The 16,195-nt window shown below is 39.3% G+C and overlaps 1 protein-coding gene across 2 annotated transcripts in view; it reads left to right on the plus strand.

Annotated features, from left to right (window-relative positions):
* DENND5B (DENN/MADD domain containing 5B) overlaps positions 1–16,195 on the plus strand; it is a 221,470-nt gene that overhangs the window by 144,894 nt on the left and 60,381 nt on the right. For both annotated transcript variants that reach the window (XM_010860600.1, XM_010860601.1), the window contains 3 exons: positions 856–1,392; positions 4,233–4,464; positions 8,592–8,742. In XM_010860600.1, coding sequence (XP_010858902.1) covers positions 856–1,392; positions 4,233–4,464; positions 8,592–8,742 — 920 coding nt within the window. The remainder of the gene's footprint in view (positions 1–855; positions 1,393–4,232; positions 4,465–8,591; positions 8,743–16,195) is intronic.

Genomic DNA, 16,195 nt, shown 5'->3' on the forward strand with positions numbered 1-16,195 from the left:
TTTTTTTTTTTTTGCATGTATTGTCATCAGGTACCTGAGGGATAATCCAAATTTTATGCAGGTACTTAGCCCCTTGAATTTTCTTTATCTACTTGAAAGATATTTAAAAGTCTTTTAATTCAAAATCTTGAGTGTAAGCAAATTAAAAAAAAAAAAAAAGCCATTTTCTCTTATTTCAATCTCTTCTTTTCCTTGACTCAAAAATATTCAAGTCAAGACTGAATTACTCAAGGGTCACTTACCTTTGTCTAGGCACTAACCCCACCCGTCTCTGTCTCCTGCTCTTTGTCCTGGCTTCTGAAATGGTCTTGCTGTATAAGAGGTTGAAGCTAATTTTGGATAAAGTGAAAATTTGTGGATTTTCTGTGAACTGTAATGCTCTTTGCCAGTTTCTTTCCATTTTGGAATACTATAGCTGCTAAGTTTTAGCAATTATTAATTCTAAATTATAAATGGTGTTAGAGCAATGGAATGGCATAGAAAGTTCAAGCTCAGTGAGCATTTTACCCTGTGCCTCCTATTTGTAAGGTACTATGAATCTGTGCACTTTTACCTGTTTAAGGAATGCTTACTGGATGCCATATATTGCAGAGTCGTATCCTCATCAGTTATAATAGACTGATGAGACCTGGAGGAAATGATTTATATATATGTTAAATATATATATTCCTTTGCATAGGGGAAAGTGCTGGCAACAGGGATTTATTTTTAAAGAATAAAAATTTCTTAACTCTGAGAAGGTTAGCATAAAAGGCTGTGGAAACCTGTGGTTTTGTTAATAATAGCTGGCAAGAATATTTTAGAACATAATATTCCTTTACTTTAAAACCTTTGTATTTCTTTTTTCTCTTTCAGGCTAACTTGTGTTTTGTAGATATTGACAACCATTTTATTGAGTTGCCTGAAGAATTTCCACAGTTCCCCAATAAAGTGGATTTTATCCAGGAACTCTCTGAAGTTCTTCTTCAGTTTGGGATCCCTCCTGAGGGCAGTCTACATTGCAGTGAGAGTGCCACCAAGCTCAAGAATCTGGTTCTGAAAGACTTGGTCAATGACAAGAAGAATGGCAATGTCTCTGCAAATAGCATCAGCATGTATGAGTTACTGAAGGGCAACGAAACCATAGCTCGTCTCCAGGCTCTGGCCAAGCGGACTGGTGTGACTGTGGAAAAAATGGACCTCTCTGCCTCTCTGAATGAAAAAGAAAAAGACTTAAAACTGCAGTGTGAAGATGCAGAACTAAGGGACTACCAGCTCAATGTTCAGCTCCGAGAGGTCTTTGCCAACCGCTTTACACAGATGTTTGCAGATTATGAAGCGTTTGTGATTCAGACTGCCCAGGACCTGGAATCCTGGCTGACCAACCGGGAACAGATGCAAAACTTTGATAAAGTAAAAACAACCAGAGTTTCCCTTTTTGTGGTTCTTAATAGGCTATATGTTATTGATTTTGCTAACTTTTTTAAATACAGATTTTCCCCCCACCCTTCCCCTTAAGAACTTTTTTTAACCACTATTTTATAATAGATAAAATAATTTCACAGGAAAGTAAATGAACTAGCTCATTAAGCTGCTCACTGAATCATGTATTAAATTGCCTTTAACCTCATTTTTAAATTTTCTATACTTTGAAGATACTTGAAATAGAAACTCTTAAATTTCATTCATTTTCCAAATCTATTAACACTACCTCACCTTGTAAGAGTTTTATTTACTCATATTTTAGGATCAAGTCTAGTTAAATGAAGCCTATTCCTTTCTAATAAAGCCTTAGATTTTTGTCTTCCTCCCACAGTGAAGTCACAACTTGCCCATATAAAGGTAACAAACAAGTTTATTTTCAGAAAGTAAATTTTTATCTCAGCATCAAAAGAGAAAAAATGAGGTTTTATGGAAAAAATAAGGTTTTATGACTGTTAGACTATGTTCTGAAGTATCAGAAAAGGAAGACAGAAAGTGATATTAGCTTTTGATTGTCCTGCTGAAGTTGAGGCTTCTTTCTAAGGTCCAGTATGTTCTTCTGCCAGTTTTTCTGGACATATTCACCAGATTTCTTCCCCTCCCCACCATCACTCCCCCTGCCCAGGACAAAAGCACTTAGGGGTGTACATTAATTTTCAGGTCACTAGGATGTAGTTCAGTCCCTTGCCTTTATGGTTGCCAAGGCATGATGTTGCAATTAGAATAAATTATGGCTTTTTGCTAAATGGTATCTTTGTGTCATGGAAGACCTCTCAAAGAAGCTAATATGTTCCAAGAGGCTAATCTACCATCTTGGAGCATCTGCCAAATAAGTATTAACAAAATATTTCTGTAAAGGTGGGTAGTATAAAAGATTTTTTTCTGACTTCATCAGGTATTTTTTAGATAGTTATATAAACTACATTTAACAGTTAAGTTCTGATGCACTTTATGTTAGAGAAAACTTCTTTAATAAATTAAGAGGCCTTCACCTATCCAAATGTATTCCTGCTGTTAGGTTCCTTTCTCATTAAGCTTAACCATTTCTGCACATTTTTTCCTAGCCAGCTTGGAACTAATCTGTGTATACTCATGATTTATCCTTGGAGCAATTCAAATTCTTATCTAAATCAAGCACTGGTACATTCTTCCTCTTAATCTTTATGTAGCTTCAAACTATAAATGGAATTCTTTTTATATAACCCCTAGAGAAATGAAAGTTTCATGTTGGATTCCAGAAGGCTTGTAATCATCTCATTTTTCAGTAGGAAAATTTACAGAACTATCACATACTAGTCCTGCAAGCCAAGTCTTTGCTGACTTAAAGTGATATAGCCCACAAGGATCTGAATATCAAAAAGCCAGACATTTGGTCCATTTAGGAAAAAAGGCTGTTTGCTCTATGAAAAGTAAAGTTGATGTTTATCTCTAAAATACCTTTTTAAGAGGTGTGCTGACTTCTGGAAACTGCTATGAACCATTCTTTGGCTATTTGGATTTGTGTGACTACATCTAAGCTATAAAGGCACTTAAATTGAATAAGTGGATTTCTGTAAGGAAGTCTTTCAAAGACATCCTAAATATCAGAATTTGTTTCCTAAATAAATATGCTGGGAGAAAGCTATGAGTATTGAGGAGAGTAACAATAGGTCAGAACGTATACTTCCACCTTTCCCCTTCTGGCTTTTGCCACATTGCACTCAATCAAAAGAATGAAAAGCAGAGGCATCCCAGTAGCTGAAATAGTAGTCCACTTCCAAATTTTAGCTAGTTCCAAGTTGTGACTAGAATTCCTCTACATGCATGGACCTGAAGAACCAAAGGAAAGAAATGAACCCTTTGAATTAGAAGCTGATTACAATTTCCTGAGCCATTCCATTCACGCAGACAAGCTGGTAACAGGGACATGTGGCTGGTTGTACATGTTTTCAACAGGCTTGGCTTGCTTTGGATGGTTTTCCAGGCAGTGATTTTTTTAGTGGTTAAGGCCCAGACTATTCTCTTAGCACAGGTTTGGATGGAGTTTGATCTTGAATTAGTACTCATCCATCAGTTTCTAACTGTGGGCACCTAGGAAAACATCTACTTGAAGAACAGATGATTTTACTTATAAGCACAAATTCCATATTGTTGTTTTTTTTTTTTTTTAAGAGAATTGCTTATGTATATATTAATGCTATTATTGTATCCATTAATCGCCTGGCTGCCCATGACTTGGGGGTATTTGGCATAGTCTAGGAATAGAGAGTGGAAAAAATTACAGCTCACTGGGGAAAAGGTGTCAAATTTAACGGCAAGTGAAGAGAATAATTGACGTTCGTGTAGCGACTGATCCTTGGAGAAGGAAATGGCAACCGACTCCAATGTTCTTGCCTGGAGAGTCCCAGGGACGGGGGAACCTGGTGGGCTGCCATCTATGGGGTCGCACAGAGTCGGACACGACTGAAGTGACTTAGTAGCAGTAGCAGCAGTAGTGACTGATCCACCATCTTTCATTAACAGTGCTCTCTTTTCTGTATGATGGTCATGAGGACCAGAACGTAAATTAGTTTTGAGAGGTAGGAGCAGCGCTAATGACTTAAGTGACCTAAATTCTATGAATTTAGAAGATGGGGGCGGGGGAGTGAAGTTTTAAGGATTTTTTTAATATCATACATTAGTTTGCATGTTATTGAAAAGGAATGACTTTAGCGACAGATAATTTTGGGGTTTATCATGTAGTATTGAGATGATCTCTTTGCACTACTAATTGCCTGATTGTCTCATTACAGGCTTCCTTCCTGTCTGACCAGCCAGAGCCGTACCTGCCATTTCTTTCACGCTTCATTGAAACACAGATGTTTGCCACCTTTATTGATAACAAAATTATGTCTCAATGGGAGGAGAAAGATCCTTTGCTTCGAGTCTTTGACTCTCGGATTGAGAAGATAAGACTGTATAATGTAAGGGCACCCACCTTGAGGACATCTATTTACCAGAAATGCAGCACTTTAAAAGAAGCAGGTACATTTGTCATGCCTTTAAAAACTAACTTAAAATCCACTATCATTTCTTTTTACACATTGTTGACCTCATAAACCACAAAATTAATTTTCAGTTTTAGACTTCCTGGTTAATCCTTGTGCTATATCAAGAGATGCTTTCTGTAGTTTTGTTTCGTTCTGTTTTGTGAGCTAATGTCTGTCCTATTCCCACTTGACATTCCTATTCCCTCAGAAGACGAAAAACAGTAACAAACTGAATGGATTAGAACTATTAGGTTGCTGTAATTTCTGTCTTATTCTCTTTATTACCTTAATGAAAAAATATTAATTTTTGTTTTGCTGCTTATTTTGCTCTTTTTGCTTTTTACCTTTTCTTCTCTTCATCCAAGGAAAATAAGTATTAATTTAACATAGTAAATTTGAGTTGCTACCTAATTTACATAATTAAAACTATTTACTTTAGTGGTACCATTAATTAAAATAGCTTCGTCTATTGAAATTAAACCTCTAGATTCTTGTATTCAAATGAGAGCTTCCCAACCCTGATGTTAGTTTTTCTCTCAGAGAATTGTGAGTCTTGGCCAATCTTGTCTGGCAGTGTAATACTATAGTCAGTTAAATAAATAATCATATTAATAGTGTTTACTGAGTACATACTCTTGCTGTTTTATGTATAGTTTTGCATTTGATCATAATAATGAGGAGGTATAGACACATTTTATTGTCTGTTTTACTGCTGCCTTCATCTTACAGTTGAGAAAACTGAGAGGTGAAGTCACTTGCTTGTGATTGCATAGCTAGTGGTTGGTTAAGCCCTGATTTGAACCAGAGTTTGACTGATTCTAGCACCTGGAGTCTTAACACATTAAGCTGTTCTTTCAATAAATAATCATGTAAAATGTACCAGTCCACATAGTTTTATATTTTTATACCCGATTCCTAACTCTTTCTTAGTTTATTTCTCTGCCAATAAACTGACTTTTATAACTTGAGTGCCCCTTCCTTTTATTTCTTCCTCTTCAAGTGTAAAAGCTGTTTGAGAGCAACCTTCTTTTCTTTTTTTTTTTTTTTTGAGCAAAAAGCAGCAAATGTGGATTTTCTTTGCTCTGCTTCTGTTGCTTGCCTTTCTCTCTTCACTTGAGGTAGAGCAGAATTACAAGAGTGTGGTGATGCTGTAACCAGCATGTTTTAAGGAAAGAAGTATATAAATGATGTCTCTTGTGTAGCCTTCAGAGGTTTCTGATAACTTGAGGAAACATCATTCTGTTGTATCCCACTTATGAGGGTAGATCCTCGGAGCCCTTTAGGAAGTGACATTTGCCTCTCTGTTTCTGAAAGTTGGGGGAGCAGAGTGATCAAAATTGTCTATGCCTGTTCAGAAAGTAGTATGGCTTTCAGTGCTTTAGTAGCCATGTAAAAGTACAATGCCTTCTTGAGCAAATTTTATTCCTCCCTTCCTGACAGAATTTTTAAAATGAAGCTAAGTACTGATTGCTTTATTCATATGCTTCTAGAAAATTTTTTCAATTAAAATAGATTGTTGGCCTCTCAGAGTTTGGTACTTGTACTGTCATCACAAAAATTATATAATACTTTTAAAAATGTACCATTATAGACTTACCATATTTAAAAGAGATTAAACTAAGTTTAGGAATAGTCTCCTAGGAACTTAATTTATCAAAGACTTTCTTTAAAGGGAAGCAGTTGGCTGTGACTATATCTATCTCTCATGAATGGTGCAGTTATTTCTTTTATCAGGTAAAAGATAATAGACTTTGATCTTTTAAAAGACTTACCTCACCCTCACTCCCAACAGAAGCTGTAGAGATTGGGATTTTGTTGTTGACATTGAATTTTATTGTGTATCTTTTTTTTTTTTTTGGTCCTTTGTTGTTTTGCTTTTGTTTCTATTTTGCCTCTAACTAAAAAGAATTCTGATTTGCAGGTGAACGCTTTAGGCAGAGGCTATCTGCTGCTGATATTGTGGCACCAGAACCTCATGATTTCTTTGCAGAAAGACCACAAGTTGCTAGTAACGCAGAGTTTTCTTATTCCTTACCGATCACAGAAAATGAGTTTTGGCACAATCCCTTGAAAGTCTAACAACAGGCCTATGATCTCTTGAAGCAGGCATTTAATAATTTCTGAATGTTCAGTATTCACTGATGGTATAGTCACTGAAATGTAACATTGCATTGTGCTCCCTGTGGCAGTCTTATAAACCCAGATAATTAATTGTGAATTGTGATTTTTGTTTCTACAGAGCTTCCTAACTAAAGGAGAATAACTCAATATCAGATGGGTTTTTCTATCATTTTAAATCCAACAGAAAAACTGACACTACTTTTCTTTTTTTCCTTTTGGGAGGGTAGAAGCACTTTTTGGCAGAGATGAAATTTTGTAGTAGTTCATGGAACATAAAATTGGCAGGGACTTCAGAGAATTCCGCACCATGAATCTAAGCATTATTTGCCTAAACCTAATTGTGTTTTATAAATATTGGGAAGCATTAAGAATATATATACTGTTGTGGCAAGTCAGAGGGCATCATTGAAAATTAAATATCACTACATTAAAGCATGACACCCTTTTGCCCAGTCCAGAATATATGGGCTGTATTTTGAGAGAAGTTACAAGTTACACATTAAAATGAAATTTTAAAAAGTTCTGGATAAATTCATATGAGTTATAAAGAAAAATTAGGAGAGCTTAAAGCAGATGTCTCACACTTTGAAGTTTAGTGTAATAATGCCTCTGTACACATCTCTTAATTCTGCAAACACAAACACTGGCTGGGAGGCATCAATCTCACATAAGATGATCTTAAGTAGGTTCTTTTGACTAGAGTGAAATGTGTCATTCACAGACCTCTTCCCACCCCAAAAGATTTTCTTTAGAATATATATGGAGAAGAACCAGCAATACTCAATCTGCTGGTATTGAATAGGGCAGAGTAAACTGATTCTATGAAATATTTATAAGAAAATACCTTTTTACTTCTCTCAGCTCCCAAGATTGGCAGTGCCCACAATGTGTTCTGTTTATGACACAAACACAGTTACTGCTTGTCCTCCCCAGCAGTAATCTCTAGGCACTGGATGGGAGACCTAACCTTGGTTACAAGTATTATGTTTTCTCTTATAAATGTAATTGATAAAGACATTTAAGATCAGGTTTTTTTTTTTAAAGGAGACTTGCATTTTTATTTTTATTTATTATTCATTTTTTAGCCACACTGCTGGGGCATGTGGAATATTAGTTCTGCAACCATGGATTGAACCCACACCCCTTGCAGTAGAAGCATGAGTCTTTTTTTTTTTTTTTATTTTTAAACTTTACAAATTGTATTAGTTTTGCCAAATATCAAAATGAATCCGCCCAGATTTTTTTTTAACCAGAGAAATAGTTCACTGTTTCTTTCCTGAGCCTTTGAAACATCTCCCAACTTTCAGTGGTTTTAAAATAGAAATATTGAGTGATTTCTATTTTTTAACTCTGGCCTATGTTATTCTTCAAATGGGAGTTTTTTATTCTCTGGACATTTTCTAAATGCCTGCTTATTTTATTTTTCTCTGCATTACTCATTTTGATCTAATGAACACTTTTAAATAACTCCTAATGAGAATGAGACTGTTGCTAAACGTGAAGGTAATAAACTTTACACAGTTCCTTGTTTTTTACAAGTGGAAAAGCATGAATATTTAATGGATCTTTGCACAAAGAAATAAAGTAACATAGGGCTATAGAGCTTGCTTTTACCTCCCCTAATTTGTCTTTCAGCTCAAGGAAGATATTTTATTTGCCATCATTTACTTTAATGTTGTACTTAGAACCGTATTTTCATTAAGAATATGAATTTCGCACTCATGGGAAACTGTTTCAGTACTAAATTATAGATTGTTTTTTAACCCCACTGCCCTGCTTTTGCCACATGCAGAAAATAGTATGAAAATTCATTATCTAGTATTTACTTAAAACTAACCTTTTTATACTTACATTATACTGATTTCTGAAGAGCTTTTGTAAAAATCTATTTCAGACTATCACAAAGATTGAGTTTCTTGTCACTGCATGAGTAGAGGAAGCATTATCTTTTAAAGTTTAGCCAGTGAAATGTTTCTAACATGTTATAAATTTAATTTATAGCCCAGTCAATTGAGCAGCGACTGATGAAAATGGATCACACCGCAATCCACCCACATCTACTTGATATGAAAATTGGTCAAGGCAAATACGAGCAAGGATTTTTTCCAAAGTTACAGTCTGATGTCTTGGCAACAGGACCAACTAATAACAAGTAAGCATGTTCTTCATTTGAGTCGTTGACTGAAGGAGTGAATGAAGGGAACAGTGGGGGACAGTGCTCTGCACCTCTTATGGGGACTGCTTAACTATTAACGGAGAAGGCAATGGCACCCCACTCCAATACTCTTGCCTGGAAAATCCCATGGATGGAGGGGCCTGGTAGGCTGCAGTCCATGGGGTCGCTAGGAGTCGGACATGACTGAGTGACTTCACTTTCACTTTCTACTTTCATGCATTGGAGAAGGAAATGGCAACCCACTCCAGTGTTCTTGCCTGGAAAATCCCAGGGATGGGGAAGCCTGGTGGGCTGCCGTCTATGGGGTCGCACAGAGTCGGACACGACTAAAGTGACTTAGCAGTAACTATTAACAATTTTATCAATCACTACTTTTTTGAAAACCAAATTAATCCACTTGAAATATGAGTTGACAACAAGTATTTGACTTTTAATTCCATCATGTAAGAAAATGCAAAAGAGATTTTTTCTTATTAAAGTAATGTGCGCTTAGGAATAGTTTTAAATGACTGTTTAAATATAATGCTAATACTGTCTAATGGAATTAGAAAAGTTATGCCTTCACTGTCTGTATTAGTTTCCTAGGACTGCTGTAACAAAGTACTACAAACTTGGTGGCTTAAAATGACAAATTTATTCTTTCATAGTTCTGGAAGCTGTAAGTCCAAAATCAAAATGTTGGCAGCGCCGTGCTCCTTCCAAGGCCTGTAGGAGAGGATCCTTTCTTGTGTTTTCCAACTTCCTGTGGCCCAGGCAGTATTTGGCTTATAGTAACAGAACTCAGTCTCCACCTCTACTTCACATGGCTACTATCCCTCTATGTCTGTGTTCAAATCTCTTTTCTTATAAGGACACCAGTCATGTTGGTTTAGGGCCTACCCTAATGGCCTCATCTTAACATCTGCCAAGATCTATTTCCAAATAAGATCAAACTCACAGGTGTTGGGATTAAGATTTCAGCATTTATCTTAGGGAGACACAATTCGACCCATGCCACCGTTTTGTACTTTTAAGTATCAGGTGCAGAAATTACAAAACAACCAAAAATAAAGATAAACCCTATCATTCTTTATGGTAGATGATCCCATTCAGAAAATATTTGAATATGGTTAGAATTGAAAACACTTATTTGGGTTTAAGGGAATTCTTGATTTTAGATGAATGCCTGTATGTATCTCAGTCCTGTCAGATTCTTTGCAACCATGCAGACTGTAGCCCATTTTCATATGGTTCATGGGGTTCTCAAGGCAAGAATACTGAAGTGGTTTGCCATTCCCTTCTCCAGTGGACCGCATTTTGTCAGAACTCTCCACCATGACCCATCCATCTTGGGTGGCCCTATACAGCATGGCTCATAGTTTCATTGAGTTAGACATAGTTTCATTGAGTTAGACAAGGCTGTGATCAGATTTGTTAGTTTTCTGTGATTATGATTTTCACCCTGTCTGCCCTCTGATGGAGAAGGATAAGAGGCTTCTGGAAGCTTCCTGTTGGGAGAGACTGACTGAGAGGGAAACTGGGTCTTGTTCTGATGGGTGGGGCCATGCTCAGTTCAGTTCAGTTCAGTCGCTCAGTTGTGTCCGATTCTTTGCGACCCCCGTGAATCAGAGCACACCAGGCCTCCCTGTCCATCACCAACTCCTGGAGTTCACTCAGATTCACATCCATCCAGTCAGTGATGCCATCGAGCCATCTCATCCTCTGTCGTCCCCTTCTCCTCCTGCCCCCAATCCTTCCTAGCATCAGGGTCTTTTCCAATGAGTCATCTCTTCCCATGAGGTGGCCAAAGTACTGGAGTTTCAGCTTTAGCATCAGTCCTTCCAATGAACACCCAGGACTGATCTCCTTTAGGATAGATGGGTTGGACCTCCTTGCAGTCCAAGGGACTCTCAAGAGTCTTCTCTAACACCACAGTTCAAAAGCATCAATTCTTCGGCACTCAGCTTTCTTCACAGTCCATCTCTTACATTCATACATGACTACTGGAAAAACCATAGCCTTGACTAGACGGACCTTTGTTGGCAAAGTATTATCTCTGCTTTTCAATATACTATCTAGGTTGGTCATAACTTTCCTTCCAAGGAGTAAGCGTCTTTTAATTTCATGACTGCAGTCACCAACTGCAGTGATTTTGGAGCCCCAAAAAATTAAAGTCTGACACTGCTTCCACTGTTTCCCCATCTATTTCCCATGAAGTGATGGGATGGGATGCCATGATCTTCGTTTTTTGAATTTTGAGCTTTAAGCCAGCTTTTTCAGTCTCCTCTTTCACTTTCATCAAGAGGCTTTTGAGTTCCTCTTCACTTTCTGCCATAAGGGTGGTGTCATCTGTGTATCTGAGGTTGTTGATATTTCTCGCAGCAATCTTGATTCCAGCTTGTGCTTCTTCCATTCCAGCTTGTGCTTCTTCCAGCCCAGGGTTTCTCATGATGTACTCTGCATAGAAGTTAAATAAGCAGGATGACAATATACAGCCTTGACGTACTCCTTTTCCTATTTGGAACCAGTCTGTTGTTCCATGTCCAGTTCTAACTGTTGCTTCCTGACCTGCATATAGGTTTCTAGAGGCAGGTCAGGTGGTCTGGTATTCCCATCTCTTTCAGAATTTTCCACAGTTTATTGTGATCCACACAGTCAAAGGCTTTGGCATAGTCAATAAAGCAGAAATATATGCTCTTATGGAACTCTCTTGCTTTTTTGATGATGCAGCAGATGTTGGCAATTTGATCTCTGGTTCCTCTGCCTTTTCTAAAACCAGCTTGAACATCTGGAAGTTCATGGTTCACGTATTGCTGAACCTGGCTTGGAGAATTTTGAGCATTACTTTACTAGCATGTGAGATGAGTGCAATTGTGCAGTAGTTTGAGCATTCTTTGGCATTGCCTTTCTTTGGGATTGGAATGGAAACTGACCTTTTCTAATACTGTGGCCACTGCTGAGTTTTCCAAATTTGCTGGCATGTTGAGTGCAGCACTTTCACAGCATCAGCTTTCAGGATTTGAAATAGCTCAACTGGAATCCCATCACCTCCACTAGCTTTGTTCATAGGGATGCTTTCTAAGGCCCATTTGACTTCACATTCCAGGATATCTGGCTCTAGGTCAGTGATCACACCATTGTGATTACCTGGGTCGTGAAACTTTTTTTTTTGTATAGTTCTTCTGTGTGTTCTTGCCACCTCTTCTAAATATCTTCTGTTTCTGTTAGGTCCATACCATTTCTGTCCTTTATCAAACCCATCTTTGCATGAAATGTTCCCTTGGTATCTCTAATTTTCTTAAAGAGATCTCTAATCTTTCCCACTCTATTGTTTTCCTCTATTTCTTTGCATTGATCACTGAGGAAGGCTTTCTTATCTCTCCTTGCTATTCTTTGGAACTCTGCATTCAAATGGGAATATCTTTCCTTTTCTCCTTTACTTTTCTCTTCTCTTCTTTTCACAGCTATTTGTAAGGCCTCCTCAGACAGCCATTTTGCTTTTTTGCATTTCTTTTCTATGGCAATGGTCCTCATCTCTGTCTCCTGTACAGTGTCATGACTATATCAGGCACTCTATCAGATCTAGTCCCTTAAATCTATTTCTTACTTCCACTGTATAATCATAAGGGATTTGATTTAGGTCATACCTGAATGGTCTAGTGGGTTTCCCTACTTTCTTCAGTTTAAGTCTGTTGGCAATAAGGAGTTCATGATCTGAGCCACAGTCAGCTCCTGGTCTTGTTTTTGCCGAGTGTATAGAGCTTCTCCATTTTTGGCTGCAAAGAATATAATCAATCTGATTTCAGTGTTGACCATCTGGTGATGTCCATGTATAGAGTCTTCTCTTGTGTCGTTGGAAGAAGGTGTTTGCTATGACCAATGCGTTCTCTTGGCAAAACTCTATTAGCCTTTGCCCTGCTTCATTCCGTATTCCAAAGCCAAATTTGCCTGTTACTTCAGGTGTTTCTTGACTTCCTACTTTTGCATTCCAGTCCCCTATAATGAAAAGAACATCTTTTTGGGGTGTTAGTTCTAAAAGGTCTTGTAGGTTTTCTTAGAACCGTTCAACTTCAACTTCTTCAGCATTACTGGTTGGGGCATAGGCTTGGATTACCGTGATATTGGATGGTTTGTCTTGGAAATGAACAGAGATCATTCTGTCATTTCTGAGATTGCATCCAAGTACTGCATTTCAGACTCTTTTGTTGACCATGATGGCTACTCCATTTCTTCTAAGGGATTCCTGCCCACAGTAGTAGATATAATGGTCATCTGAGTTAAATTCACCCATTCCAGTCCATTTTAGTTCGCTGATTCCTAGAATGTCAACGTTCACTCTTGCCATCTCCTGTTTGACCACTTCCAATTTGCTTTGGTTCGTGGACGTAACATTCCAGGTTCCTATGCATTATTGCTCTTTACAGTATCAAACCTTGCTTCTATCACCAGTCATATCCACAACTGGGTATTGCTTTGGCTCCATCCCTTCATTTGTTGTGGAGTTATTTCTCCACTGATATCCAGTAGCATATCGGGCACTTACCGACCTGGGGAGTTCCTTTTTCAGTATCCTGTCATTTTGCCCTTTCATACTGTTCATGGGGTTCTCAAGGCAAGAATACTGAAGTGGTTTACCATTCCCTTCTCCAGTGGACAGCATTCTGTCAGACCTCTCCACCATGACCCATCTGTCTTGGGTGGCCCCACACGGCATGGCTTAGTTTCATTGAGTTAGACAAGGCCGTGGTCCGTGTGATCAGATTAGCTAGTTTTCTGTGATTATGGTTTCAGTGTGTCTACCCTCTGATGCCCTCTCGCAACACCTACCATCTCACTCGGGTTTCTCTTACCTTTGACGAAGGGTATCTCCTCATGGCTGCCCTTCCTGACCTTGAACATGGAGTAGCTCCTCGTGGCCCTCCCGTGCCTGTGCAGCCGCTGCTCCTTGGATGTGTGGTTGCTCCTCTCAGTCTTTAATCCAATTTTCTGTTGATGGGTGGAGCTGTGTTCCCTCCCTGCTATTTACCTAGGGCCAAACTGTGGTGGAGGTAATGAAGAAAATGGTGGCCTCCTTCAAAAGATCCCATGCGTGTACTGCTACACTCGGTACCCCCAACCCTGCAGCAGGCCACCACTGACCCACGCCTCTGCCAGAGACTCCTGGAAACTCCCAGGCAAGTCTGGGTCAGTCTCTTGCGGGGTCACTGCTCCTTTCTCCTGGGTCCTGGTGCACACAGGGTTCCATTTGTGCCATCCAAGAGTCTGTTTCCAGTCCTGTGTAAGTTCTGGCAGCTCTGTTAGGGTTAGGCAACTTCCTCCAAGAGGGCTTATGCATACGCAGGGCCTCTGGGCCCTGCCCCTGCAGCAGTCCACTACAGACCCATACCTCCACAGGAACACTCAAACAGTTCTGTCTCGGTCTCTGTGGGGTCTGTAGGTCCTGGTGTGCACACAGTTTGTTTGAGCCCTCTGAGCATTTCTGGTGGGAATGGGGTTTGACTCTAAACGCAAATTCGCCCCTCCTAGCACCTTGCTAGGGCTTCACTTTTGCCCTTGGATGTGGGGTATCTCCTCGCAGCTACTCCACCGCCACGCAACCACCACTCCAGCACCTACTGTCTTGCTGGGGCTTCTCTGACCTTGAACGTGGGGTACCTCCTCACAGCCATTCCAGTGCCACACCAAAGCAAAAACAATAGCCAGTTGTGGATGTGATTGGTGATAGAAGCAAAGTCCAATGCTGTAAAGAGCAGTATTGCATAGGAACCTGGAATGTTAGGTCCATGAATTGGAAGTGGTCAAACAGGAGATGGCAAGAGTAAACATCAACATTTTAGGAAACAGTGAACTAAAATGGACTGGAATGGGTGAATTTAACTCAGATGACCATTATATCTACCACTGCGGGCAGGAATCCCTTACAAGTAGGCAATAGCCATCATAGTCAACAAAAGAGTCTGAAATGCAATACTTAGATGCAATCTCAAAAACGACAGAATGATCTCTGTTCGTTTCCCAGGCAAACCATTCAATATCACAATAATCCAAGTCTTTCCCCTGACCAGTAATGCTGAAGAAGCTGAAGTTAAATAGTTCTGTGAAGACCTACAAGACCTTTTAGAACTAACACCCAAAAAAGGTGTCCTTTTCATTATAGGGGATGGGAATGCAAAAGTAGAAAGTCAAGAATCACCTGGAGTAGCAGGCAAATTTGATCTTGGAGTACAGAATGAAATAGGGCAAAGGCTAATAAGTTTTGCCAAGCCTTTGACTGTGTGGATCAAAACAAACTCTGGAAAATTCTGAAAGAGATGGGAATACCAGACCACCTGACCTGCCTCTTGAGAAACCTATATGCGGGTCAGGAAGCAACAGTTAGAACCGGACATGGAATAGCAGACTGGTTCCAAATAGGGAAAGGCGTACGTCAAGGCTGTATATTGTCACCCTACTTATTTAACTTATATGCAGAATACATCATGAGAAACACTGGGCTGGATGAAGCACAAATTGGAATTAAGATTGCCAAAGATTGCCGGGAGAAATATCAGTAACCTCAGATATGCAGATGACACCGGCCATATGGCAGGAAGTGAAGAACTAAAGAGCCTCTTGATGAAAGTGTAAGAGGAGAGTGAAAAAGTTGGCTTAAAACTCAACATACAGAAAGCTAAGATCATGGCATCGGGGCCCATCACTTCATGGGAAATAGATGGGAAAACAATGGAAAGAGTGAGAGACTTTATTTTTGGGGGCCCCAAAATCACTGTAGATGGTGACTGCAGCCATGAAATTAAAAGACGCTTGTTCTTGGAAATAAAGTTATGGCCAACCTAGACAGCATATTAAAAAGCAGAGACATTACTTTGCCATCAAAGGTCCATCTAGTCAAAGCTATGGTTTTTCCAGTAGTCATGTATGGACGTGAGAGTTGGACTATAAAGAAAGTTGAGCTTCAAAGAATTGATGCTTTTGAACTGTGGTGTTGAAGAAGACTCTTGAGAGTCCCTTGAACTGCTAGGAGATCCAACCAGTCCATCCTAAAGGAAATCAGTCCTGAATATTCATTGGAAGTACTGATGCTGAAGTTGAAACTCCAATTCTTTGGCCATCTGATGGAAAGAACTGACTCATTTGAAAAGACTCCGATGCTGGGAAAGATTGAAGGCAGGAAGGAAGAGAAGGGGTTGAAAGAGGATGAGATGGTTGGATGGCGTCACTGACTCAGTGGACATGAGTTTGAGTAACCTTTGGGAGTTGGTGATGGCCCTGCCTGGAGTGCTACAGTTCATGGGGTCTCAAAGAGTCAGACACCATTGAGTGACCAAACTGAACTGAACTGAACTGTAGCCCACACAGGTTCCTCTGTCCATGGGATTTCCTAGGCAAGAATGCTGATGGGTAGCCATTTCCTTTTCTAAGGGATCTCCCCAGACCAGGGAGCAAACCT

This window comes from Bison bison, unplaced genomic scaffold (assembly GCF_000754665.1).
Source record: "Bison bison bison isolate TAMUID 2011002044 unplaced genomic scaffold, Bison_UMD1.0 scf7180017864468, whole genome shotgun sequence".
NCBI lineage: Eukaryota > Metazoa > Chordata > Mammalia > Artiodactyla > Bovidae > Bison > Bison bison.